We start from the raw sequence: 24,988 nt of genomic DNA on the forward strand, positions 1-24,988 counted from the left end.
TTCCCGGTCTCCCACGCGGGTGCAGGGTCCCAGGGCTTTGGGCCATCCTCGACTGCTTTTCCGGGCCACAGGCTACAAGCAGGGAGCTGGATGGGAAGTGGAGCTGCTTGGATTAGAACCAGCGCTCTTATGGGATCCTGGGCGTGCAGGGCGAGGACTTTAATCACTATGCTATCTCGCCAGGCCCCACATGCATATTCTAGGTAATAATAATCATTACTATTGTCTGAGGTTCCCGGGCTCCGGTTCCACCCGGCACTCCCCGCGTCCCCCTGGGCTGTCTACGCCCGCCTCCACCTGGCGCCCTTCCCCCAGCGTGCTTGAGCTGGGACTCCGCCCCCAACCCAGCAGCCAAAGCGGGGTTGAGGATGACGGGAGCTATAGTGGGCAGGAGTTAAATAAGCTTTTTTGTTGTTGCTTTAATGTTGGGGCTTTCCCTGTTGGGGTTCGGAGACCGAGGTCCCTTTGGCGGTGTCTGGGGCAAGTGCTGTGTCTTGCGCTGTGAAGGCTTGGAAGCCGCCGGCGTGGGGCGTCCACCCGGGAGGGCCTAGTATAAAGCAAGGCCAGGCTACATGTGCGAGGCCACGCTTTGGGGTCACGCGCGCACACCCCCTCCGCCCCCGGGAACCGGGCTAAGGCGAGCAGGGGGCCAGCTGGACAGAAGCAGGACTAAGAACGTGGCGGTGTTGACTGCAGCTGCGGGGGCGGCGACCCGGGGGAGGGGCGCGGGGTCGGTGGCGTCCTGTCTCGTCCGACTCGCGACGCGATTGGAGCGGGGCTGCCCAGCCGTATAAAGCACCTCGCTCCGAGCTGCGACCCTCAGCGCACAGGGCCCAGAGAGGGTCGCGCCTCGTCGGCTGGGAGGACATGAGCGGCCGGGACGCTCCTTCCGACGGGCGCACCAGGAGCAGGGCGGCGCGGGCGCTCGGTGGGTCCTCCGCTGCCTCGCGCCCCCGGGGCTTCGCCATCACAGATCTGCTGGACTTGGAGACCGAGCTGCCCGCGCCGGGCTCGGGCTGCGAGGGCGCACCGGCGGCTCCGGGCCCGGGCCCGGGCCTCAGCCGCTCCTGCCTGGCTCCCGGGGCGCTCCCGCTGGGGTTGGGCCTCCTCTGCGGCCTCGGCGCCAAGCCCCCAGCTGCCTCCACCCGGGCGCCCTACCTGCTCCTGGCCGACGTGCCTTTCCTGCCGCCGGCGGGGCTGGAATCCGCTGCCCCGCAGCCCCCCGGGGGCCCGCCGCCGGCCTGCCAGAAACGCGGCGAGAGCGTCTCGACGTCCGGTAACCAGACCCCTGCCCCTGATTCTCACTGCTGCTCCCCAAGCTCGGGATCCCGTGTGTGTGTGTGTGTGTGTGTGTGTGTGTGTGTGTGTGTGTGTGTGTGTGTGTAGAGGCGGGAGGTGTAATCGCCCCGGCTGGACCTCGATCCTCCTGCATCTGGGGCCCATGGCACGGGCCGGATGGAGTCATGCGAGGAGACCCCGGGGAATGGCGGGGGTGGGGTGGCAGTGGGGTGCGGGAGGGCGTGCAAGGGCGCAGCCAGCAGCCGACCCCTCCGAGGGCTGGCACGTGCGTGAGAACTGTCCGCTTCTCCGGGTGCTGAAAAGGGACTGTGCCTGCGGCCTTGGCTCTCAGCTGGGACGCCGCGCGCGCGCGCGCGCACCCCTGGCGCCTAGAGGGTTCTGTTGGGTTCTGGGTGCATCTGTTATTCCCAAATCCAAGAAGTTTCAGGGGGAAAGAGAAAGGAGCAGTGGCATTCTATGAATGTCAAAGGCCAGAGAAGCTGAGAAGGCTGGGTTGCCAGGGAAGGGGAAGGAGCTGCGATAATGCCTGGGGTGGAAGGCGCTCCAGGCGCTGCCCAAGCAGCATAGGTCGTCAGGCACCGCGCTGTGGATGGACCCGTAAGGACTTTTCCATAAGCCTCTGCGTGGCATGCGATGACCACCCCTACCGCCCTTCCATTGGTTCAGTGGAAATCAAAAACCGGTTTCCAAGGATGGGCTCTCTGGTCCTCGGGCACTGGTGGCAGAAAAAGGCAAAGCAAATGAAACCCCTGTGTGTGGAGGCAGAACTGAGCTGAAGAAATACCTCGTGGTTGCTTGCTTGGTGGAAATTTGAATGCTGTGCTTTAAATCCAAGACGTGCAAATACCAACATTTTACTCGTAACCAGGAGAGTGTTTTACTTATAGGGGAGTGTTTCTGTATTCACAGCAGATCTCAACCTGACCAGCCACACACCAGTGTCTAGTTGTTAGGGGTTAGCAGCACAACACGGAATGTTCTGCTCAAGCATTCCGTTTTCTGCTGAGCGAACTGAGATATGTAGGAGAAGGTAGTGATATTTCTATTATTTTTGTCTTTATTCATCCTTTAAGAATATTTGAAGTGAAGCCAGCATTGTGGTACAGTGGAGTAAGTTGCTGATTGCAGTGTCTGTTCACATCCAGGAGATGCCAGTTGGGAGGACAGCAGACGATGACCCAAGTAGTTAAGTCTCTACTGTCCACCTTGGGGACCCAGAGGGAGCTCCTGGCTTTAACTTCGCCTAGACCTGACTGTTGGGGTCATTGGGATGTGAGCTGGCAAATGGAATATCTGTACACACTGGCTCTTCGGCTTTCTCTCTCTGCTTTTCTCTGCTCTCTGTTGCTCTGCCTTTTGAAAACAACCAATTAATCAATCTTAGACCAAAAAAAAAATACTTGAAGCAGTTATGCTTTTAAATTAAAAATGATTTTATTTATTTGAGAAGCAGAGACATACTTGTAGGTTGCTGGACAGAGTTCTCACCCAGTGGTTTAGCTTCCAGATGCTCCCAACAGCTGGGGCTGGGCCAGGCCAAAGCTAGGGGGTAGGCATTCCATTCAGGTCTCCTGCATGAGTGGCAGGAACTCAGCTCCCTTCCCAGGGTCGGCATGCAAAGGCCTCAGGCAGGAGCGAGAACTGGGACTTGAGCTCAGGTCCTTGGAGGTGGCGTGTGAGTGTCCCTGCTGGCATCATAGCTCCTCTGCCCCCTTCATGCCTTTTTTTTTTTTTTAAATTGGAAAGTCAGATATACAGATAGGAGGAGAGACAGAGAGAAAGATCTTCTGTCTGCTGATTCCCTCCCCAAGTGGCTGCAGTGGCTGGAGCTGAGCCGATCTGAAGCCAGGAGCCTGGATCCTCTTCTAGGTCTCCCACACACGTGCAGGGTCCCAAGGCTTTGGGCCGTCCTCGACTGCTTTCCCAGGCCATGAACAGGGAGCTGGATGGAAAGCGGGGCTACTGGGGTTGGAATCGGTGTCCGTATGGAATCCTGGCATGTGCAAGGCGAGGACTTTAGCCACTTGGCTGCCATGCCAGGCTCCCCAGTCATGCTTTGTCAAACTAGAAATCTGATGATAGCTTGGTCCTCCTGCATTCTTTTCCATCTGGAACCTTTGATATGTCAGACAGGAAGAGATGAGGCATGGGAGAGCGATTGTTCCTGGTTTAGGGGTGTCTGGGAGAGTGATTCTTCCTGGTTTAGGGGTGTCTGGGAGAGCGATTGTTCCTGGTTTAGGGGTGTCTGGGAGAGCGATTGTTCCTGGTTTAGGGGTGTCTGGGAGAGTGATTCTTCCTGGTTTAGGGGTGTCTGGGAGAGCGATTCTTCCTGGTTTAGGGGTGTCTAAGAGCCTCCAGAGCACACTTGTGAGAAATTCTGTTTTGATCTTGCCTCCAGAAGTTCTGATGGGGCACAGCATTGAGGTTACTTTCAGCTCCCCTCCCCCCTTTCAGAAATGCTGGTGTAGACGTTAAGATGAGTGGGGCTGGTGTGGGATATGGGGGAGATGGGGCTGGCGTTGTGGTACAGCAAGTTAAACTTCTGCCTGCAGCAGCAGTATTCCATCTGGATGCTGGTTCAACCCCTGGCTGCCCTGCTTTCCATCCAGCTCCTTATTAATGCACCTGGAAAAGCAGCGGAGGATGGTCCAAGTGCTTGGGCCCCTGCATCCATGTGGGAGACCCAGAGGAGGCTCTGGGCTCCAGGCTCCTGGCTTCAGCCTGCGTCAATGTTGTGGCCATTTGGGGAGTGACACAGCAGATGGAACAGCTCTGCCTCTCCCTCTCTTTCTCTCCGAAACTTTGTCTCTCAAATAATTAATTAATTTAAAAAACAGATGAGGAGTGGGGAGGCACATATAAAAGGATGGGTCTGGAGGCGGCGGGGACAGGAAATGCAATTAGTGGCCAAGAGGCCTTGGTTTCACACGTCGGCACCATTGCTTGCCAGTGTGATCTAGGAATTGTCATTTTGCAGCTCTGGGTGTTGGGCTCCTCCCCCTTGGAAAACCGTGGCAGCTCCTGGGAGTTTGAAAAATGGACACAACGTGAGGGTGCTGTGAAGTGTGTGCCCATGGCTTACACTCCCAGGGGGTTCCTTATGCCCACGTTCACGTAACACTTGCGCCCATCCTCATGTAAAAACCAGGACATGCAATGGAAACCTTACTTGCCTTCAAGGTCCGCTTCTTGTCTTTGTGAGAGCAGATGATGACAGCCCCTCAGAAGACAGGGGTGACCTGAAGGCCTCCCCCTCCCTGGGCAAGAGGAAGAAGCGACGGCACAGGTATGAACACCCGTAGCCCTGGGGCTGGGCGGCATCCTCTTACACCTCCCGGATGGCAGGGACAAGGGCACAGCAGACATTTGGGGCAGATAAATCTTCATGTCCAGGAGGAGACTGTCTTCGTAGCATGTTTAAGGCATGGTTTCATGCACGCATTAGACGGGTCTTGTCTCAGGAATGACTTGTCAAGGTGGTTTTTGGGTGTGAACATCAGTGGTCGTGTGATTGGGAGCAGGGAGGTGCCTGGGAGGTGCCAGGCAGGCACATGGCCCTTAAGGTGGGAAATCTGCCTGCCTGGTCTGGGCCTGTGCCCACACGTGTGCTTCTGGCTCTCTGCAGGACTGTTTTTACTGCCCATCAGCTGGAAGAGCTGGAGAAGGCATTCAGCGAGGCCCACTACCCTGACGTGTATGCCAGGGAAATGCTGGCTGTGAAAACTGAGCTCCCAGAAGATCGCATACAGGTGCCCAGGGGCTCTTCTCTGCTTCCCGCATACTCCCCAGGGAACCTGTCACCGCCTCCCACCCAGCAAGCCAGCCCATGGCTACTCCCACCCAGTCCAGCACTGTCCTACCCACACACAACACAGAGGCTGTCCCCCGGACCCCATGCCTTTTGTCTGAGTCGTTCCTTGCAGTTTCATGGTAACATATGCTGCAAACTGTATAAAGATGTATCTAGGAGAAGCATAGCAGGGGTGGGCAGTGGGCGGTGGGCCACCCCAGGTCACTTTCTGTTTGTGTTCCCTCGTGCCTCCAAGCAGGTCTGGTTTCAGAACCGCAGGGCCAAGTGGCGCAAGCGAGAGAAGCGTTGGGGCGGCAGCAGCGTGATGGCAGAGTATGGGCTGTATGGGGCCATGGTACGACATTGCATCCCACTGCCGGACTCGGTGCTGAACTCTGCCGATGGGGGCCTGCGCGGGGCCTGTGTGCCATGGCTGCTGGGTAAGGAAGAGGCTCCGGGTTGTGGTGTCTGTGCACATAGTGAGGCTCCTGCCTGGCAATGTCTAGAGGCTTGCATGGCCTGGGGTAGCTGATAGTTGGCTTAATGCTACCCCTGACACCTGTCAGCAGTGTGTGGAACGGTTGCATCCAGCTTTTGACGGCTTATTCAGAGTGCATGAGTGGTCTAGACTTGCAGGATGGAAGTGCTGTGTTGACCAAGGATGGAATGCTGTTACAAGGCTGAGACACAGTTAATGTCAGGCACCTGGCCTTGTGAACCGGGGAGCAAAGCACTCACTCACTGTTAGCCATCAAGGCACCTTTGCCACTTGTGGTCAGCTAGTGGAGCCGAATGTGAAGCCTACTACTGACCCTCCTTGGACCGGGGGGAAAGGAAGAGGCGGGCAGGGACTGTCATCCACAATGACGAGTTTAAGGAACAAGTGTACGTCATCGCTGAGTTTCTGATTTTTTTTCTTTACTGATTGTTTTTGTTTCTGTTTTTGCAAAGGAATGCATAAAAAATCCACAGAAACAGTAAGGAAGCCAGGAAGTGATGACAGGCTGACGGGACTGTGGGATCCGGACCACCTGCAGGAAGCCTTGAGCCGGAGGCCTGCAGGACTGGAGAGAGGCTCATGCCAGGAGAGCCCCGAGCACGGCCTGGAAGACAGAGCCATAGATCTCTCCAGCTCTGCCCGGCAGGAAAGCAAGAAGGTGCTGCCCAGAGCGGGTGCCCAAGGATGCTCTGACGTCATGGAGCTGGACAGGCCCCAGCCGGGGAAGGCGGAAGCCTCCTGAGGCCCCACAGGGTCCAGCTGCTTGGGCTTCACAAGTGTGTGTCTGCTCTCTGGCATTTTCCAAAGAAAAAGTGATCTGAGACGAATATTCTCATTCTTATGCCCTTTCGTAAGAAGACTTCTTAGAGGGAGACTTGTGGGGTGGCTTAGGGAAAACGTCATTTAGTTTCATTCTAGCAAGGAACCCATTCTTTGAAGGCACGTGGACCAGTCAACTTTTGGTGTAAACATTTGATTCTCTCTTGTAGAGCTTTGTTGGGGTTGTGTCACTGGGTGCCATTTGAGAGATGGACAGCGTGCATACATCAGGTTAGAGCGGACACCCTTGCTCTGAATTGGAAAAGACAGAAGGATCAGATGTGTGGACAGTGACGATTCCATGCAGATATATACAGGAATGCCAGTATCTTCACCTTGAACTTGGCCTTGGCTATGTCACTTCTCGGGCTAGGTAATGCTTTTGTGTTCTGCTGAACTCCACACACAGCAGGACATATGGATGAATGGTGACAAAGCCATGCTCCCCTCTTCCTCCACATCACAGGAATCAATACTGGAACAGCCGGTGGGCATCTGGAAGCAATGGCCTCTTAAAATTTATGTTTGAAAGCACTTTGGTGGCTTGGGGCTCATATATGTTTCTGTTCATGTATTTCAATTGCTGATTACTTGTTATTTTAAAATAAGCTTTCTATGGGTGTCTGTCCCTAGCCACACCTCTGTCATGCTCTGCTCAACCCCACTGTTGCTAGCCCTCTGGCAGCCTCTCTCTTCCTATCCCCTTTTTCTTCTTAAATTTAATGGCAGAGAGATTTCAGACTAAGTTCCCTTCCCTGCTGGTCAGGAACCAAGCACTCCATCCGGGTGTCCCACATGGGGTGTACGGTAAGGCAGCCATCACCTGCCACTGCCCAGGGGATGCATTTAACAGGAAGCTGGCATCAGAGCCGGGCCAGGACTCAAACCCAGGCACTCTGGAAGCTGGCATCGGAGCCGGGCCAGGACTCAAACCCAGGCACCCTGGGCTATGGCATCTCAACCAGCAGCTGAGCTGCCCTGCCCAACGCTTGGCCCACTCAGTGCCTTTCCACCGAAGCCATCCTTCTTCATCCTGCAGCATGTACCAGGTACCAGGTGTTCCTTCACAAGCTCCTATGGACCACGGGCTGAATCCGTGTCTGTCACCTTTGGGAGTTCAGAGCCCAGACAGAGAGAGAGAGAAGCCCTGTCACCTTTTCTTTAGGAATCTTGGATGACACATAAAACCTCTCTGATCTTAGATTGCCACAGTAACACAGGGATAATAATTCAACTCGTTTTTCTGAAGATGAAGCAGCGTGACAAGATTCTTGCATTTGACTCAGTTTCTGACATCACAGGGAAACAGCAAACATAAGTATTTGGTTTTTATTTTTATTTATTTTTTAGATTTTATTTCTGATGATGTTTACGTAGTTGAGAAGGGTGCATGCCCATGTGGACCACTCATTAAGTTCAGAAGGATTGAGGAATAGGAGAACATGGATGAGACCACAGTTTCCCATTTTCTTTTCTTTTCTTTCTTTCTTTTTTTTTTTTTTCCTTGCTCTATCTGAGGCAAGGGGAGAAAGGAGGGGAGAAGCTGCGCTCAGCAGGCTAACTGCATCAGTACCCGGGGATCAGAAACAGCCATCCAATGTCATCTCAGGGTCCCCGGATGTGAGGCATGTTCCGAGGGTACTGCTCAAGTGCTTTTAATAGTTCTGAAATGCTGTCCATCTCACTGATCCAAGGATGAGGCACTCCTGCCAAGTCCATTGGCTGACATAGTCCATCTGAGAGTCTCCATTGCCCCGGATACTTGCTGTCAAAGCTTGCTTGGGAGAGTTGTACGGTTTGTTCTGTCCTCCATCCTCTGCTGTGATACGAGATGTCCTCTGCAAACCCAATGGACTTCCACATCCTCCCACGTGCGTCTGGGCATGCTGTCCACTGCACTGTCTTTAGCAACTGAGGAGGCCCACTTCTGACACATGCACTACGTGGTCGGAGCACCAATCCTGCGATTCTCATGGTTGGAGTTCTGAGTCCAGGGGTCCAGTTGGGGAGGGTTCCCCAAAGAAACCTTGTCTGAGGTGACCCCAGAATTGACTCTGTGTGCCAGCCAGTGTGGAGTCTGGTTTAGTTCATCACCCACATAAGGTGATTGAAGTTACTGGGTCAGTTCTGTCTCCAGCCCCATCTCTCATGCAAACCAGTGGATGCTGCACCGCAGCCTAACCCTGCCCACCACACCACACAACCCTCATTCACACTAGTGGGAACTGCAATGCAGTTGGAGCAAACCCCATTAACCCCCACCCCCTGGCCCACCCCCAGCCCCGGTATGTGATGGTGTGTGCAGCAGACTGGTCCAGTCTCACTTGCCATTTGGATTTTTAATTTATTTTTATTGGAAAGGCAGGGTTTACGGGCAGGAAAGACAGAGAAAAAGATCTTCCATCTGCTGGTTCAGTCCTCAAGTGGCTGCAGTGGCTGGAGCTGAGCGGATCCAATGCCAGGAGCCAGGAATTTCTTCCGGGTCTCCCACACATATAAAGTCCCAAAGCTTTGACCCATCCTCAATTGCTTTCCCAGGCTACAAGCAGGGAGCTGGATGGGAAGTGGGGCAGCTGGGACATGAACCGGTGCCCATATGGAATCCTGGCGCCTGCAAGGTGTTACCATGTCAGGCCCCTCATTTGGAATTTTTACACATCAATGGGTGTTGCAGTCTAGCTCAGCCCCACTGACCCAGCTATCCAGCCCACATTTCTGCTGGCAGGTGCTACTGCCTGTCCAACCGGGTTCATCCCAGTCCTGGTTCTCATGCACTAGCGGGAGCTGCTGCCCATCAGAGGGGTGCCACACTTTCCCTACTAGGCCCATTCCCAGCCCCAGATCTTGCATTTTTCAGGTAGCTCTGCAGTCAAGCTTGACAGGACTATTCCCCAAGTCCCAACACTTGCAGTTGATGCTGTGGCGAAGCCAGACCACCCTGCACTCACTCTAGCTCATGTCTGCACCAATGGATTCAGTCTTAACCCAGCATGGCTCTCTCCCTAAACCAGCTCACATGCAGGCCTTGTAGCCTTGCCCATCCTCCTCTGCCCTTTGTCCCAGTTCTCACACTCACCAGCGGGAGCAGTGGCCCAGCATGGGATTCCTCACTTTCTCTCTATTCAGCCCAGTTCGCCGCCCTCATTCTGGCCCTCATGTTCACCAGTGGGAACAACAACCCACCAGGCTATCCGCTTAGCTCTCCAACCAGGCCTGCTCCTAGCCTTGCAGACCTTGCACGTGCCAGTGGTTGTTCTGACCCAGCCCAGCATAGCCCATCCCCCGTCTTGGCCTTTGCCATTGGATGCTGCAGCCTGGTCTGTCCCAGCCTGCTTCTGCTCTCACTGGTGGGCGTTAGAGCCTAGTCCTACCCAGGCTGCCTCCATCTCTGCTTTTTATGCAAACAGGTAGGTATGATAACCTAGCCCAGCATAGCTGGCACTGCATCCTGGCTCCTGCACATGCCAGGGTCCTAAGGTTTGGCCCAGCCTTGCCCCAGGCTTGCCCCACCATAACCAACCCATATACTTGCTGACAAGTGGAGCTGCCTTGCCTGGCCTGACAACACCCTGGCCTGAATCACATGCTCACCAGTGGGAGCTACGGCCCACTAGAGGAGCCCAGATGTCACATGTTCCAGTGGGTTCTAGGCCCTTACCCAGCATATTCTGCCCCCTCTGTCTTGGCCTTTGTGTGAGCTGGTGGGTGTTGCAGCATGACCTGCCCCACACCCTATTCTTGGGTATGCCTGTAGGTACTACAGCCTGGACCAGCCTGTCTCTACCCCAAGCTCTTGAGCAAACCAGAAAATACGGTAGTTCTTTTGGGGTGAACCCACATATTCAGCACAGAATCTGCCCGCACTCCTGGTTCTCTGCTGTGTGGTTAGTGTCATGGCCCAGCCTAACATTACCCGTTCCCTGTTCCAGCCCTAGCTTAATGTGCACTGGTGGGTGGTAGTTGATGTTAACTAGCCTGGCCCTGGTCTCCCACGTGGGCAAGTGCATTGATGTGACCCAGAGAGGTCCTCCAGCTTCCATCCTCCAAACCACTTGGCCTCAGGTCCTTTGCTTACCTGCAAGTTCAGTGGCCTAGTTGGTGGAAACCCCCCAGAAGTCATTTCTCACCTGCAACATACTCCCTCGGTGGTTCTCCCTCCCACACATCCTGTACCCTCTTCCCTCAGTACTCCACAGTCCCTACACCTGGGAGCACATGTTTTCCAGCCTGGCCTTCCCAAGCCATTCTTCCAGTAGGCTGGCATTTGACCTGGAGCTCTGCCTACCCACCAGGGACCCAAGCTCCTGCATGCGTGCTGGCCTGGGACCCTACCCTTCAGCCCACTCAAGATCTAAGCATGTTCACAGTTCTCCAAGCCCGGTCCACCAGCACACCATGCCAGGATGCTAATCTAACGCTCTCCTCCCACCCCACACACTATTAAGCAGGTGCACAAATTCCCAGGCTTGCACTGCCTACCTGGGCACAAGCCCCCGGGTCTCCACACACCCTCACCCCAGCACCATCCCCTAGGCCCCTTACAAGCTCACACCTCCAAGCTCTCATGAGCCCGCCCATGCCAGTGGACAAACATTAGCATTCCAGCTACCATTGGCCTGTGTGTTACTGTTAAAACTCAAGGGAGTTGCTTGTTATCTTCACTATCCGGCAGTTTGGGATCAGCTTTATGTACATGGCAGAATGCCAATTTTTTGGCAAGTTCTACAAGCACATTCCAAAGGAACACATGGAGACAGCAAAGTGGCATCTTTATGCCAGTGTCGGGGCAGGCGTGAAACCATGTGGCTAAGGTGCTGGTTCAGACAGCTGCATCCCAGCTCGGATCACGTGGGTTTGAGGCCCAGCTCCTACGCAGACTCCAGATGTCTGCTAACACACACCTTGGGAGGCAGGGGACAAAGAATGAAGGACCTGGCCCTGTACCATGTGGAGGCCCAAAAGAAGCTCCTGGCTCCAGCCTGGCCTGCCCTGGCCCTGCCCTTCCCTGCCCTGCCCTCCCCTGTCCAGCGCTGCCCAGTGCTGCCCAGCGTTAACCATCCTTGCCCTGCCCGACGCTGCTCTGCCCTGCCCAGTGGTCCCAAACGCTGCTCAGCACTGCCCTTCCCTGGCCCTGCCTTGCCCTGGCCTGGCCTGCCCAGCCCTGTCCTGCCCTGCCCTGTCCAGCCCTGCCCTGGCCCTGCCCTGCCCTCCCTTGCCCTGCCCTGCGCTGGCCCTGCCCTGGCCTGCCCTGCCCTGGCCTGCCCTGGCCTGTCCTGCCCTGGCCTGCCCTGCCCTGGCCTGCCCTGCCCTGCGCTGGCCCTGCCCTGCCCTGCCCTGCCCTGCCCTGCCCTGGCCTGCCTAGCCCTGCCCTGCCCTGCCCTGTCCAGCCCTGCCCTGGCCCTGCCCTGCCCTGCCCTGCCCTGCGCTAGCCCTGCCCAGCCCTGCCCTGTGCTGGCCCTGGCCTGCCCTGGCCTGCCCTGCCCAGCCCTGCCCTGCCCTGCCCTGCCCTGCCCGGCCTGGCCCAGCCCTGCCCGGCACTGCCCTGGCTCTTGCAGCCATTTGGGAAGTGAACCAGTGATGGATGCACTCTCTCTGTGTTTCTCTCTCTGTGTGTTTCTCTCTTCCTCTCTCTCTTTCTCTCTCTCCAGCCCCTTCCTCCTCCTCTCCATCCCTTTTCCATTTTACCCATGGTCTGTCTTTCAAACAGACACAAACTTAAATAAGTCCACCAATATCACTAGAAAAAGATAAGGATCCTTTAAAATAGTCATCACATCTATGCTCTGGATACTTTTTGTCTTTTGTATTTTCTAGATTTCTGAAAATAGTATCTAAAATTTGACATTGTTTTCTCCATTCAAAGGACAAAACCACTTAAAAAAATTTTTTTTTTCTTTCTTTCTTTTTATTGGAAAGGCAGATTTATGAAAAGAAAGAGAAGCAGAGATTTTTTTCATCTGCTGGTTCATTCCTGGAGTGACCACAGTGGCCAGAGCTGAGCTGAGCTGAAGCTCGGAGCCAGGAGCTTCTTCTGGGTGTGGGGTCCCAAGGCCTTGGGCCATCCTGCTTTCCCAGGCCACAAGCAGGGAGCTGGATGAGCAATGGAGCAGCCGGGACATGAACCTGTAGCCATATGGGATGCCGGCACCAAAGGGTTGGAGGGTCAGCCTACTATGCCGTGGCACCAGGCCCTACCCCTTTATATCTTAATATGTATTTCCTGCGAATTAAGACGTTTTTCTTAAATAACCTGAAGAGATATCAAGTTCATAAAATACACGTAGTATTTTGAATTTGAAAACAGTGTTGCAGACGTAAACAGAACACATATTTTCAACCTAAACAGTGTTCCTTTCTGTCATGCACTGCCAAGTACAATATCTAACATTGCCTTCGAAGTGGTGTTCTGGTCCCAATGCAATGCTGCCTTGATTACAGCATCCTAAATCTGACACCACGTCCAGGTTTGGCCAGCTGACTTCCCCAGCTTTGTTTTCGCGGTGTAGGCTGCCGCCGTTCAAGGCCCTGTTCTTCAGCCTGGAGCAGTTCTCTGAGAATAAAGCCCAGGTCCGCACAGCTGCAGAAAGCGACTCACTCCGAAGCACCTGTCCTTCCACCTCGCCGGGCCCCCCCACGGCTGCGGCTACCCCGGCCCGACAAGGTCACCTGCAGCCTCGCCAGCCCCCACTGCTTCCCGCCGCGGATAACCGGTGCGCTGGCGCTCCCTGCTGGCATCCGCGGCTGTTAGCGTCTAAACGCACCGCAAGGAGGTGATTCCCCTTGGTCAGGCCCTGGCCAAGGCTCCCGCAGCAACACCCTGCAGATCCAGCCTATTACAGGCGCCTCCTGCCCGCCCGCAAATGATGTTATAAATATCTGTATGACCCTGGGTGCCACAAAGTTTCTGCTCCCCTGAAACTTCCAGGGTAACATCTGCGTGGAGACGAATTTCTATTCTGTTCCTTCCGCGAGGCTCTAGCTCCCTCCTGAAACCAGCAGCTGTGGCCACCGCCTGCAAGCCCCAGCACAGCCAAGGTGTTCGCGCATCTTGGTTCGCGTGGCAGCGTCGCGCCCCATCCTCTGAGCTGCTGCACGGTCGCTCAGGCTCACCCGGGGACTTTCCGCCAAGACTTCCTTTCGAAACTCCCCACACCTGTTTGTTTCCACGTTTTGTGAGTGTCCCACATTCCACATTTTGCTTCTCCCTTTCCCAGAATTTCTATACCTCTGACTCTGGTCATTTCTACCTAGTGGGGGATAGAACTCACAGTTGGCACAGAGGGGACTTGGGCGTGCATTTCCTGGTTCACTCTGTCTACTTGTTCCTCCCCTATACACTCCACTTTTTGACCACGTTAAAAAATTGTTTATAGGGCTCGGCGCCATAGCATAGTGGTTAAGGTCCTTGCCTTGCACGCCCGGGATCCCATATGGGCGCCGGTTCTAATCCCAGCAGCTCCACTTCCCATCCAGCTCCCTGCCTGTGGCCTGGGAAAGCAGGCGAGGACGGCCCAAAGCTTTGGGACTCTGCACCAGCGTGGGAGACCCGGAAGAGGCTTCTGGCTTTGGATAGGCATAGCATCGGCCGTTGTGCTCACTTGGGGAGTGAATCATTGGACGGAAGATCTTCCTCTCTGTATATCCGCCTTTCCAATAAAAATAAATCTTTTATTAAAAAATTGTTTACAAATTTTATTTGAAATCAGAGAGACAGAGAGGAGGACACACACACCTTCCATCTGCTTGTTTGTTCCCCAAAGGACCCCAACACTTAAGCTGAGTTAGGTCAAAACCAGGAGCCAGGGACTCCGTCCGGGTATCCCGTCTGAGGCGCAGGGGCCCAGGACCCTGCCTTCCCTGGTGCCTGAGCAGGGAGCTGGAACGGAAGAGGAGCAGCCAGGATGCTAACTGGTGCTCTGACACAGGATGCCAGCACTGCAGGAGGCAACTTGGCTCATCCCATCACAAACGGTCAGCTTTGGTCCAACAGGCTTTTGTCCCAATTCTCCCACTGAAGGCTTTCTGGTTCATGAAGAATCACGCACCAACTTTAACCCTGTGTGTGCCCACGCCTCTCTCCGCGTCTGGACTTCCTGCAGTGTTTTCACCTTGCTCCATACAGAACAGAGTTTCCACACAGCTTCACTTCCCTCCGTCTGCTGCCCCCAGCCCCAGACCAGGGCCTCCCTGTATCGGGCATTGTTCTAGATGGCTTTAGTCACGGGTGTGATCAATTCGTTAGAGTCATCGCGTTTTTAAGGAAATACTCCAGGCTTTCCTTTGACAAGATTTCAAGTGTGAGTTCTAGTTGACCTGTCCTGTGGATGACTGCAAACACAGGATTGCTTAGGCAGGCAGCAGGCAACGTTGTGTGTTTATTTATGTGAAAGGCAGAGGGCATTTGGATCAGTGTGTTCACTGTCTTACTCTCCTACAAAGCTGGTCTCCCACATGAGTAACAGGAGCCGGGGTGCTGGGGAGCCCTCCTTGGTGCCTCCCAGGGTCTCCATGAACAGGGAGCTGGAGTGGGGAGTCCAGAAAGGAACTCAGCTGACCTCCAGTCAGCTCCAGGACAGCTTCAAAGGTGAAGGCAGACTGCCACCACCAGGTGGCAGTGTTGGACATTTGTGCAATATTTGATGGCTGCTGTTGGTTTCAGATTCATATTTTCTCTCTCTCTCTCTTTCATCTCTCCTTCCCTCTCTCTTCCCCTCCTTCCCACCCCCTCCCCAGGCCCATATGAAGTTTTTTTAGCGTGGACACCATGTTTTCTCTGCCCTTGGATCCTGGCGCGTGTAGTACAAGTCTAGTGCCTGGGCTTGCAGCTGAGCGTCTGGGACACCTAGGGGAGAAGTTCCCAGGGCTGTGGGCAGAGATGGGCAGCAGGTGCAGCTGCTTTTGCCATCTCGGCCAGGGCTAAGGGACTGATGGCTCAGATCTGCCCCAAGGCTGTTCCTGACCCCCGGTCCCTCGATCTCATTGCCCTCCTACCATGAAGGAACGCCGGGGCAGCCGGGTGTTTGCAGCAAAAACAAGTGTCTGAGTGACAGAGGAAACTTCAAGAAGGTCAGGAGAATGCATGTTGCGAAAAAGCTATGAGTGAGTGTCAACCTGTTGTGCAACCGAGAAAGGGATTCAAGCTCAGATAAGACTAAGGCCCCTCAAACACCCCTCACCAGGTGAGAACGGGACCTGAGGCGTGTGAGGCCCTGGCGACTGGGCTCATGTGTGCTGCTCAGCCGATGCTGCTTAACAGCAAACCAGCCAAGGAAAGGGCACTGCCATCCACGTTCCCATCGTGACAGCTCGGGTCTGTCGGGCTGCTAGCAGCAGGTGCTGCCCTCGGTCACCGATGGAGCCTGCACATTTAGGGCAGGCCCCCTGTCCGGCTTCCTCTGTCTGTCCAGCTGTTCAGGTGCCTGCAAAGCAGAGCAGGTGTTTCCCAGAGGCCAATCTCCCTGGGCTCCCAACACGCGTCTTCATTTTTTACACCCTTGCGTCTAGACTGACGCAGAAAAAAAAAAATTGAAGTCTCACTTCTCCCTTCCCTGAGCTTTTCTTTCTTTTCTTTTCTTTTTTTTTTGTTTTAAGGTTTACTTATTTATTGGAAAGTCAGACATACAGAGAGGAGGAGAAACAGAGAGGAAGATCTTCCGTCCGATGATTCACTCCCCAAGTGAGCACAATGGCCGATGCTACGCCGATCTGCAGCCAGGATCCAGGAACTTCTTCTGGGTGTTCCACGCGGGTGCAGGGTCCCAAGGCTTTGGGCCATCCTCGACTGCTTTCCCAGGCCACAAGCAGGAAGCTGGATGGGAAGTAGAGCTGGCGGGATTAGAACTGGTGCCCATATGGGATCCCGGGTGTTCATGGCAAGGACTTTAGCCACTAGGCCACGCTGCTGGGCCCTCCCTGAGCTTTTTGTAGGACTCACACCTGTGCCACTCCGTAAGAACAAGGCAGACTGCGTTAACTGGATTGCTGGGGGGTGTGGGCACTGTGGTACAGCCAGCCAAACCAAAGCTCGGGACATTGGGCTCCTTTAACCTGGGTGTCTCTCAAGTCTAGCTTCCGGCTAACAGGCCTGGGAGGCAGTGGCTGGTGGCTGAGTGCCTGAGTCCTGGCCGCTGAGGCAAGAGCCCCTGGTGGAGCTCCTGACTTGAGCCTGGCACAGCTCTCACTGTTGCAGGCATTTGGGGAGGGAACCAGCTCACAGCTGCCCTTCAAAGAAACACATCTTAGAAAGAGAAACCATGAAGTCGATTGTAGAAGTCGTGTCCTTTAAACTTAGCGGTATCCCAGACTCCTTAAAACTTGAGAAATGTGGCAGGTGAGGGGCCACCAGGGGAGGACCGTGGCCCCGCGGCCACCAAGCCAACTGGCAGACAGGCATGGTTCTGTTTTCCTCCACCTGGCTGTCTTCCATGCTTGTCCTCAAACATGAACGTGAACTGTGCAGGCTGCTGGCATGGCCATTTACCACACGTGCCAGCAGAGATGGTCCTGAGAGGGAAATAAGCCGGTCTTCCCCTGCCTGCTCCCGCACCTGCCCACCCACGCTGGGTCATGCCGAATGCAGGGAGAATCAGCAATTGCACATGCATTTCAAAATACTGTGCTCCTCTGGCGACCTTCTGGAAGTCCCCCAAGGTCCCCCCTCAGCACCAGAGGGACCAGGCTCCACTCCCTGCTAACTGTTCAGACGGCCTGTGGCTCTCTGAGAAGTGCCCCGCCTCCCAGGAAGCAGCTGTGTGGGCACGCGACCTGGGGAAGAGCAGGGTAGAGTTCAGTCTTCCTGTTCTGGGAGAGCTGAGGGCAGGCTGCCAGTCCCCGCTGCAGGGACAGCCTTGGCCTTGGGCTGTGACAGTGGCAGGAGAGCCACCCCACAGCCTCTCTAAGTCAGGCAGCAGAAAGCTCTGAGACGCTCTGTGTCAATGCCATCACTTAAAAAGGGGCATGGCCACTTGACCGGACAACAGGATGGAGTCTGTGTATGTGGTCCCAGCCACATAGACGCTTAAAAGGTGAAAGTTCTGGGAGCACATCATCCTTGCATCCCCCTGCGCCCCATGCCCCCCATGCCGCTGAGCACGGCTCCACAGAGCAGGCGGAGGGGGCTGGGGACAGAGCCACAAGTGGTCTGACCCGAGCGACCTGCCCTACAGAGCTCCAGGCTTACAGGAGAGGCAAGGTGGGCTCAGCTAATACGGGATGCATGGGATCACTGCAATGGAAAAACAATGTCAGATCTGGGGGTGTCGGCAGCAGATAAGGAGGGATTGAGTAACTTCACGTGAGTGACAGGGAACTCCGGGAGGGGAAGCATGCCATCTCATGGGGTCATCTCCAGGGAACTCCGGGAGGGGACGAGTGTCATCTCATGGGGTCATCTCTGGCCAGGCCCTCCAGGCTGATGGCATGTGCCAAGGTCTCGTGGCAGCTATGTGATGGCCGCAGGGCCAGGAGGCTGGTGTGGCTGGAACCTGAGGGCAGGGGTAAGGCCGGCCCAGCGAGGGCAGTACTTGTCACACTTGCAGTGCTGGGTATAGTTGGTTAAGACGTGGCCTGCAACGCTGCCATCACACAGCAGCAGACTCTAGTCCTGGCCACTGTAGTTCCAATCCAGCTCCATGCTAAGGTGCATGGGGAGTCACGAAGGGTGGCCCAAGTGCTTGAAACCTGCAGGCGCATGGGAGACCCAGATGGAGTTCAGATTCCTGGCCCAGCTACAGCCATTGCTACCGTCTGGGGAGTGAACTGGTACATGGAGATCTCCTTATCGCCCCTCTCCTCTCTTTGTCTTTCAAATAAATACAGTAAATTTTTGTTTTTAACTCAGCTGCATCTGACTTTCATTTTCAAGGAATTCTGGCTGCTGATAAGGCTGTTCCGGGTGTGGTTCCCACTGGGGAAACGGGAAGGGGTAGGGCTGTGAGCTGCACACTGGCCTGGCCAGCAGGTACCTAATGTGGGCAACTCTGGGGAGCCATGCAGACTGTGAGGCCTGAGACAGCAACCGCAGTCCCCCACCAACACACGCACCTGCCCCCACTTTGCTGACCACTTAGCAAACCCATCTGGTGCCACCATAAAGATTGTGTAAAGACTCCTTCTCTTCCTGTTGTTCATTTTGTATTGTGGCTTTTCCTTTATGAGGATGTACAGTAACTGTGTAATGCAGACTGTCATTTCCAGATGATCTGAAAGTAGACATACACACTGCATTGCATTTTCATAAGGTCCACTCTTGTTCCTGAACTTTTCTGGACTCCTGGTCTTCATATGAACGGATTTCGATTTTTTTATATATACCAAAATCAACTTGAGGCTTTCACCCCTTTGCCACAAGTCTGTTTTTTTTTTAAACCCTCGTAGCAAGAGAGAGTCCCCCAGCTGTGGTAGTGGATCCCTAGGGCTGGCAGCCCTCTCTGGTGAGGAGGGCACGGGGAGCTTGCAGGGCCACCCGTTCTGCTCTGGACCCAGATCTTTCAAAGATAGACTTGCAATGAAACTGTTCGCTATATCTTGACAATAGGATGCTGGACTCTCTGCCATGGTCCATGCTCACAATGATGGACATATGACTGTGTATGAAGAACTACAGTAATAACACAGGGAAACACAGTGGAGGGGAGGGAACAGGGAGAGGATAAGGGAAATCCCAGGGCTTATGGAATTGTATCATAAAATGATAGTAATCATAAAAATTCAAACTCCCAGGTTTTCTGATAAGGTTGGTGAGAATGGTGAGCAGGGTGCCTGACGGATGAAAGCCTTGGATCTTTAGGTAAAGCTGTTGCAACACAACCTTATCCCCTCTCCCCGCCCCCTCCTCACTTAGCCTAACTGGAGAGAGACCCTGGCTGCAGCTCCCAGCCAGGGCACCACCCGCCAGGGCTGCAGCCTCGGGCAAGCTTCCCCCACATGCTCAGTGCTTCATCCATGAGGCTCCTCCTGTGACAGTTGGGGTTCCTTCTTGTTTGGGGGAGCCCACTGTGTTCTACCCACACGGGCTTGCATGGGGTTTGTGCTTGTTCGGCCAGAGAGATCTCACTTCCGGTCACCGAGAGCAGTGAGCCACCAACACCTGCCTGTTCAAGAAGTTGATCAGACATGTGCAGGCAAGACTGAAAGATGTGTGCTAGAGATACGTGGCGCTTGCTCGAAAGGAGAGCTTTGAGGTCAGGCTGGGGGATGAAAGAGAGCTGGTGTCACACTCAAACCATCCCTTAAGGCAGGGGCGTAAGCCAACAATGCCAGCTCTGAATGCCACTTGGTGTGTGAATGGGGTGGCCTCTGAGAGCCATGTCCCCTCGGTGCCAGGAAGCAGGAGCTGGAGCCGCAGGCTGTTAGGGCCCACACTGGGAGCTCCAAGCATCACTCCTGCCACGCAGCTGGGTCCAGAGCAGAGCAGGTGGCCCTGCAAGCTCCCCGTGCCCTCCTCACCAGAGAGGGCTGCCAGCCCTAGGGATCCACTACCACAGCTGGGGGACTCTTTCTTGCTACGAGGATTAAAAAAAAAAAAAAAAAAAAAAAGACTCGTGGCAAAGGGAGTGAAAGCCTCAAGTTGATTTTGGTATATATAAAAAATCAAAATTCATTCATATAAAGACCAGGAGTCCAGAAAAGTTCAGGAACAAGAGTGGACCTTCTGAAAAGACTGTTGGAGGTCAAGCATTTGGGCACCAACACAAACCTTTCTCCTTTCCAGAAACTTCCGGAACCACCCTTGTAGCTTCAATGTCAAAAGAAGGGAGGGGGATTTAGGCCGGTGTGGGAGCAGCTGGGGCGCCCACTGCCTCCCGGCCTCCTCTTCCTTGTCCGCTGGTCCCTTGCTCTTTGTCTGAGCGCTGTGTTTGGCTGGTTCTTTATTTGCGGTGCTAGGGAGCTGGCAGGGGTGGGGCTGCCAGCACCAGATAACTCTGAGGCTCACGGAAAATTCAGGGCAGGTGCCTGGCAGGGAGCAGGCGTATGCATGGTGCCAGCAGCTGCCACCCCTGTTCCCAGGACACACCCCCTTGATCCTGGCCAGGCTGCCCACTTCCCCCGCCAAGGTACCAAAGCTACCAGGAAGGAGTCAATATAAGCCCAAGAACTCCACGGACCGGTTCTTCCAACCCTTCTTCCCCCCCCCCCCGCCGCCTCCGGCCCCCCCATTCCTTCTGCTCCACCCCCACCCGCCCCGCACCAGGTCTTGGCCCCCATTCACTCCTTCGATGTTGAAATATTTAAAAACTGGTAGCCAGGAGTTTCCTTTTATCTTCACTGGCTCCTGGGCAAGAACGCCACCTCCACTGTGGGGCCCCGTTGGGCCAGACAAGTTAGGATAGGCATCTTAGAGGCATTATCTAATCTCCCTGTGTGAGTGTATCTTTCATGTTATTTGAAAGACACCTCTTCCATCGGCAGGTTCACGCCCTAAAAGCAGATGGAAGTCTCAATGCCGGTGGCCCACGTGGCTGGTAGGAACCCAAGAGCTGTCCCAGGGAAAGTGCAGCTAGGGCTCTGCCCCCAGCACTCCGAGTGCCTGTCAGAGCCCAGCTCCCCCTCGCCTCCCAGCTGCAGGAAAGCAGAAAGTCCCAGAGCAGCCAAGGGGCTTGTCCAAGGCCACGGAGGTACAAACGGCAGGGTCTGAAGCCGGGCCACGGTGCAAGTCCCCTTGGCAGCCAACCCACCCAGAATAATGACTGTCCCCGGGGCTCAGCCACAGGCTAGTAACAAACAAGCAGTCTTCCTCCCAGGCCCCAGCGGGCCCGTTAAGGGAGGCTGAGGAGATTGGGGCGGGGGGGGGGGTGCCCTGTGGAGAGCGCAAACCAGCTCCAGCGGAGAGAGGGTTGGGTCTCAGGGGCGTACTGCCCAAGCCTTGGTCCTGGGACTTGCCTGTGCGCTCTGTCATTTCAACTCCCACTCGCTTGGGTCCAGGACCGTCTCCGTCCCGTCCTTCAAGGACCCCCGCACCCCGACCCAAAACTGCGTTCTACAAACGCACCTGCCTCCGCCTTGGCCCGCGTGGAGGAGCTGTTGGGGCTCCAAGACTAACGCACAAACTGAAACCAAAACGAGCGGCGCCGAGGAGCGCCAGGGCGCGAGTGCAGCCCGGCCTGTGGGCCTGAGACCCCCCCTCCGCCCCGCACCCCTCGCCCACTCTGCCCACCCTCCCCCTAGCCCCTTCGCCTGCGGGAGAGGGAGAGGAGGCGGGGGTCTCGGGTCGCCGCCAGGAAACCGCTCCCAGGCTTGGGAAGGGCCCCCAAGGAGTGGGTGGTGGCCGGAGGGCGGGGCGGGGGCGGGGCCTGCCAAGTCTCCAAGGGGCGCCCCCGGCTTGCGGCACCCGTGTCGGGGCGTCGGGCGAGATGGCGGCGCGCAGCCTGGGCCGCGGCGTCGGGCGGCTGCTGGGCAGCTTGCTGGTGCGCTCGGGGCAGCCGCTGCGGTCGCTGCGCTGGGTGAGCGCGCCGCGCGGGGCAGACGCCCCACCGCCCGGCTCGTACCCGGTGCTGAGCGCGCAGGCGGCCCGGGAACCCGCCGCCTTCTGGGGGCCGCTGGCGCGGGACGTGCTGGTGTGGGACACCCCCTACCACACGGTGTGGGACTGCGACTTCAGTCGCGGCAAGATCGGCTGGTTCCTGGGAGGCCGGCTCAACGTGTCCGGTGAGTGGGGGCTGCGAGGCTGCGGGGGGGAGGCCGGGGGACCCCCGAACCCACGCGTCCCGTGGAAACTCCAGGAGCTGCTAGCCCCGGCCCGGGAGGACGGCAGCGGGCGCCCCCTCCCCCTTCTGCAACCGCCACGTCAACCCGCGCTCCATCCCACCCGGCTTCGGGGCGAGGGGGTTTAGCGTCCTGCCTCGAGACTCTGCACCTTGCATCCGAGTCCGCCTTGTCAGGCCCCGGCTGCCGTTTGCGAGGAGACCCGAGTCGAGTTGGGGCGCTGTGTGTGTGTGTGTGTGTGTGTGTGTGTGTGTGTGCTTGTGCGCGCGCTGAGCGCTCTGCTCCAAAGTTGTGTTTTGGTTACCCGTGGCGCAGCGAAGCGCCCGCGACTCTGGGGAACTGTGGGCCGGCCCGGGAGCCCCCCTAGAATAGCCGGGACGTCACCGCTCCTGTCTCAGAGCCCCAGGGAGAAGCAGAAAGCTGCTAGCGGGCCCGTCTCCGCCAGCTGCTTGGCGGCGACTCGCCGAGGGACAAGACTCAGCCTTGGGAAGCAAGTCGTGGCCGCCGCCGGGAGGAGAAACTCCCGGCCGCGGATCTCCTCACTCCGGGGTGTGTGGGCGGGAAGGAAGCAGCCACGAGCGCAGCTCCCGGTCCCCGCCCGGAAGACCCACTGCCCCGCAGCGGACCTGCTGGGGCCGGCGCGCCCGCACCTGTTTTCTGCTTAAGCCCAAGTCGGGCGACTGTGGTACCAGAGTTTGGGGCCCGAGGCTGGGGACCAAATTGCTACATCGCTTCTCCGGCTGACTCTTCGCTTGCACTCGTGGTCCCGCTGCTTGTCAAGTCTCAGTCCTCCCGTGTGAGAAATAGGGCCGGGCCGGAGATGCTCCCGGGTTACAGCCTCAGGAAGGCAGGGGCTTCCCTCCTCGCCCCGCCCCCTGCCCACCCCATCCAAAGCTTACTGGTGATGAACCATAAACAGAGCAACCTTGATTCAGAAATGCCGATGAAAGGGTAGGCGGTTACCTTGTAGCTATCATTCCAAAAAAAAAAAAAAAAAGCTGAAACAAGAACTTTGGACTAGCATTCTTCGCACCTCTGCCCCGCACAATGTATAATTACTTTGTCGGATTAATCAAAATGAGTCACTTAGTAGATAAGTGTTTTCCCCAACAAGTGTCCTTGAATGAGAGAGAGAAGCCTATGGGTTGGTGCCCAGAGGTGGTGGACTGAGAGAGGAGAGAGGCGTGCTGGGATTCCGCAGTTGGTGGAATGTGCCCTTGATGGGCAAGCAGCCTGTTACTGCCTGCTGTCTCTGCACTTGAGTGGTCCGGGCCCCCCGCAACGGCTCCTGCACGGTTGCAGAGAAGGCATGGATGCAGGCCCCACAGGGCAGCCTAGCAAGCACCTGCAAGTCTCCTTGGTCAGGGAAGGGATGAGGTCAGCCAGCGTGGCCTCTGTCCCCTTCTCCCTCCTGCCCTCTCCTGCACCTGCAGCCTGCAGGGCCTGCTCAGCTGGCCCTGAGCTTCAGAGCTGGGTCTTGTTGGAAGGCAGCCGCAGTGTGCCTGCCCACCCGCTCGTCTGACTAGGCAGTATCCCTGTGTTCCTGGCTGGCTGGGTGTGTGACAGCTGCAGAGCTGAGTGGGGGAGAAAAGCAGCAGGAGGCCAGGACGGCCCTGGGAGGCACCTGGAGTGGTGCAGTAGGTGGGGCTCATTTGACCTGAGCTGTCTGTCCTGTAAGATAAAGACTTTTGCCTGTTCCAAAGCAGTGTCCTTGTCAGACAAGTTCATTGCCCCTCAGCCTGGTCTACACCCACTGTTCTGGGGTGAGCCCTGGGCCGGCAGCAGCAATATTACCCAGGGACTTTAGCTGTCTGCATTCACAAAAGGTCTGTTTCTTCATTTTTGTCTTCTTGAAAAGCAGAGTGATGGAGGAGGAGATTGAGAGAGATTTTTCCAAGCATATATTCCTGCAACAGCCAGGGCTGGAGCAGGCTGCAGGCAGAGCCTGGTACATCATCGGGGTCTCTCTCTCCTGTGACAGTGGGCCGACCCCTTGGACTATCCCATGCCACCTCCCAGGATGCGGTAGCAGGAATCTGAATGGGGAGCTTAGCTGCCAAGGCTTGAGTCTTCACTCAGTACAATTGTGTGGGTGTTCCGCTGTACCCCAGTGCTTGCCCCTGGGGGAAAGTGTTCTAGAGATGCAATTCCAGGACCCACTGTTGACCTCCAGGGTCAAGAGCCTTGGGGAGACTGGGCACCTGTTGGCCCCCCAAGGGACTGAGGGCACACTGGGGAACCTGAGCCGGCAAAGCTCCTTCTGAAGAAGGCAGATCCAGGGGTTGAGTGCTGCAAACAGCTGTGCGACAGTGAGTGGCATTGTCAGCCCTGGGTGTCCGTGGGGGGCTGGCTTGAGGGCCAGGGACGTTGAGGGACTGAGTGGCGTAGTATTTGCCTGCAATCTGCACAGTCACCCTTCCATATACTTTAACCTCATGTACTTTAAACAGTCTACCGACCTCAGACAAGGTAAACACTATGTAAATTGATGTTGTGTTATTTAGGGAATGATGATAAAGGACACTTGCCGACCTAGGCCTTTTATATGGTGAACTTCAGGCTCAGAGTGGAATGGCGCTCGGGGTCAACTACAGGCGGGTGGTTCTAGAAGCATCTCTGACTCCACTCATGGCCTGTGCTGTTCCCTGCACCTGTGACATACGCACAGTGTGCAACCAAATTGCTGTTGCGACTGTGGCGCTGCCTTGGAGCCCGCTATGCTCGGCCACCACTGCTGTGTTGCCTTCATTGATTCTGCGTGTCAGGACTTTGGACAGGGCCCGAGGGGGATGGCTGGACACTCCCTCAGACTTGGGGTTGAGCACATTGCCTGCTTCTTGCTCCTGAGTCCGAGGGACTCAGGGGATTGGAAGTCCACG

The 24,988-nt window shown here is 56.0% G+C and overlaps 2 protein-coding genes across 2 annotated transcripts in view; both read left to right on the plus strand.

The window, feature by feature from the left end:
• The first annotated feature begins 867 nt into the window (after positions 1 to 867).
• Positions 868 to 6,330, plus strand: VSX1 (visual system homeobox 1). Its single transcript, XM_040981224.1, has 5 exons — positions 868 to 1,276; positions 4,507 to 4,585; positions 4,925 to 5,048; positions 5,349 to 5,529; positions 6,041 to 6,330. The coding sequence occupies exons 1-5, from the start codon at positions 868 to 870 to the stop codon at positions 6,328 to 6,330; spliced, it is 1,083 nt and encodes a 360-aa protein (XP_040837158.1).
• Positions 6,331 to 21,744: 15,414 nt separating this feature from the next.
• Positions 21,745 to 24,988, plus strand: part of ACSS1 (acyl-CoA synthetase short chain family member 1) — a 46,247-nt gene continuing 43,003 nt past the window's right edge. The window contains exon 1 of the mRNA XM_040981035.1: positions 21,745 to 22,052. Within this exon, the coding sequence (XP_040836969.1) occupies positions 21,758 to 22,052 (295 nt within the window). The 5' untranslated portion in view covers positions 21,745 to 21,757. The remainder of the gene's footprint in view (positions 22,053 to 24,988) is intronic.

The sequence above is a fragment of the Ochotona curzoniae genome, unplaced genomic scaffold (genome assembly GCF_017591425.1).
Source record: "Ochotona curzoniae isolate NIBS_2020 unplaced genomic scaffold, NIBS_Ocur_1.0 contig_3520, whole genome shotgun sequence".
Lineage (NCBI taxonomy): Eukaryota > Metazoa > Chordata > Mammalia > Lagomorpha > Ochotonidae > Ochotona > Ochotona curzoniae.

Bases quoted from the DNA above. Each gene is read 5' to 3' on its own strand.
- VSX1 (XM_040981224.1), top strand. From the start codon at position 868: ATGAGCGGCCGGGACGCTCCTTCCGACGGGCGCACCAGGAGCAGGGCG. The intron at 4,586-4,924 runs GTATGAACACCC...GGCTCTCTGCAG, and splicing joins AGGAAGAAGCGACGGCACAG to GACTGTTTTTACTGCCCATC. The intron at 5,049-5,348 runs GTGCCCAGGGGC...GCCTCCAAGCAG, and splicing joins TCCCAGAAGATCGCATACAG to GTCTGGTTTCAGAACCGCAG.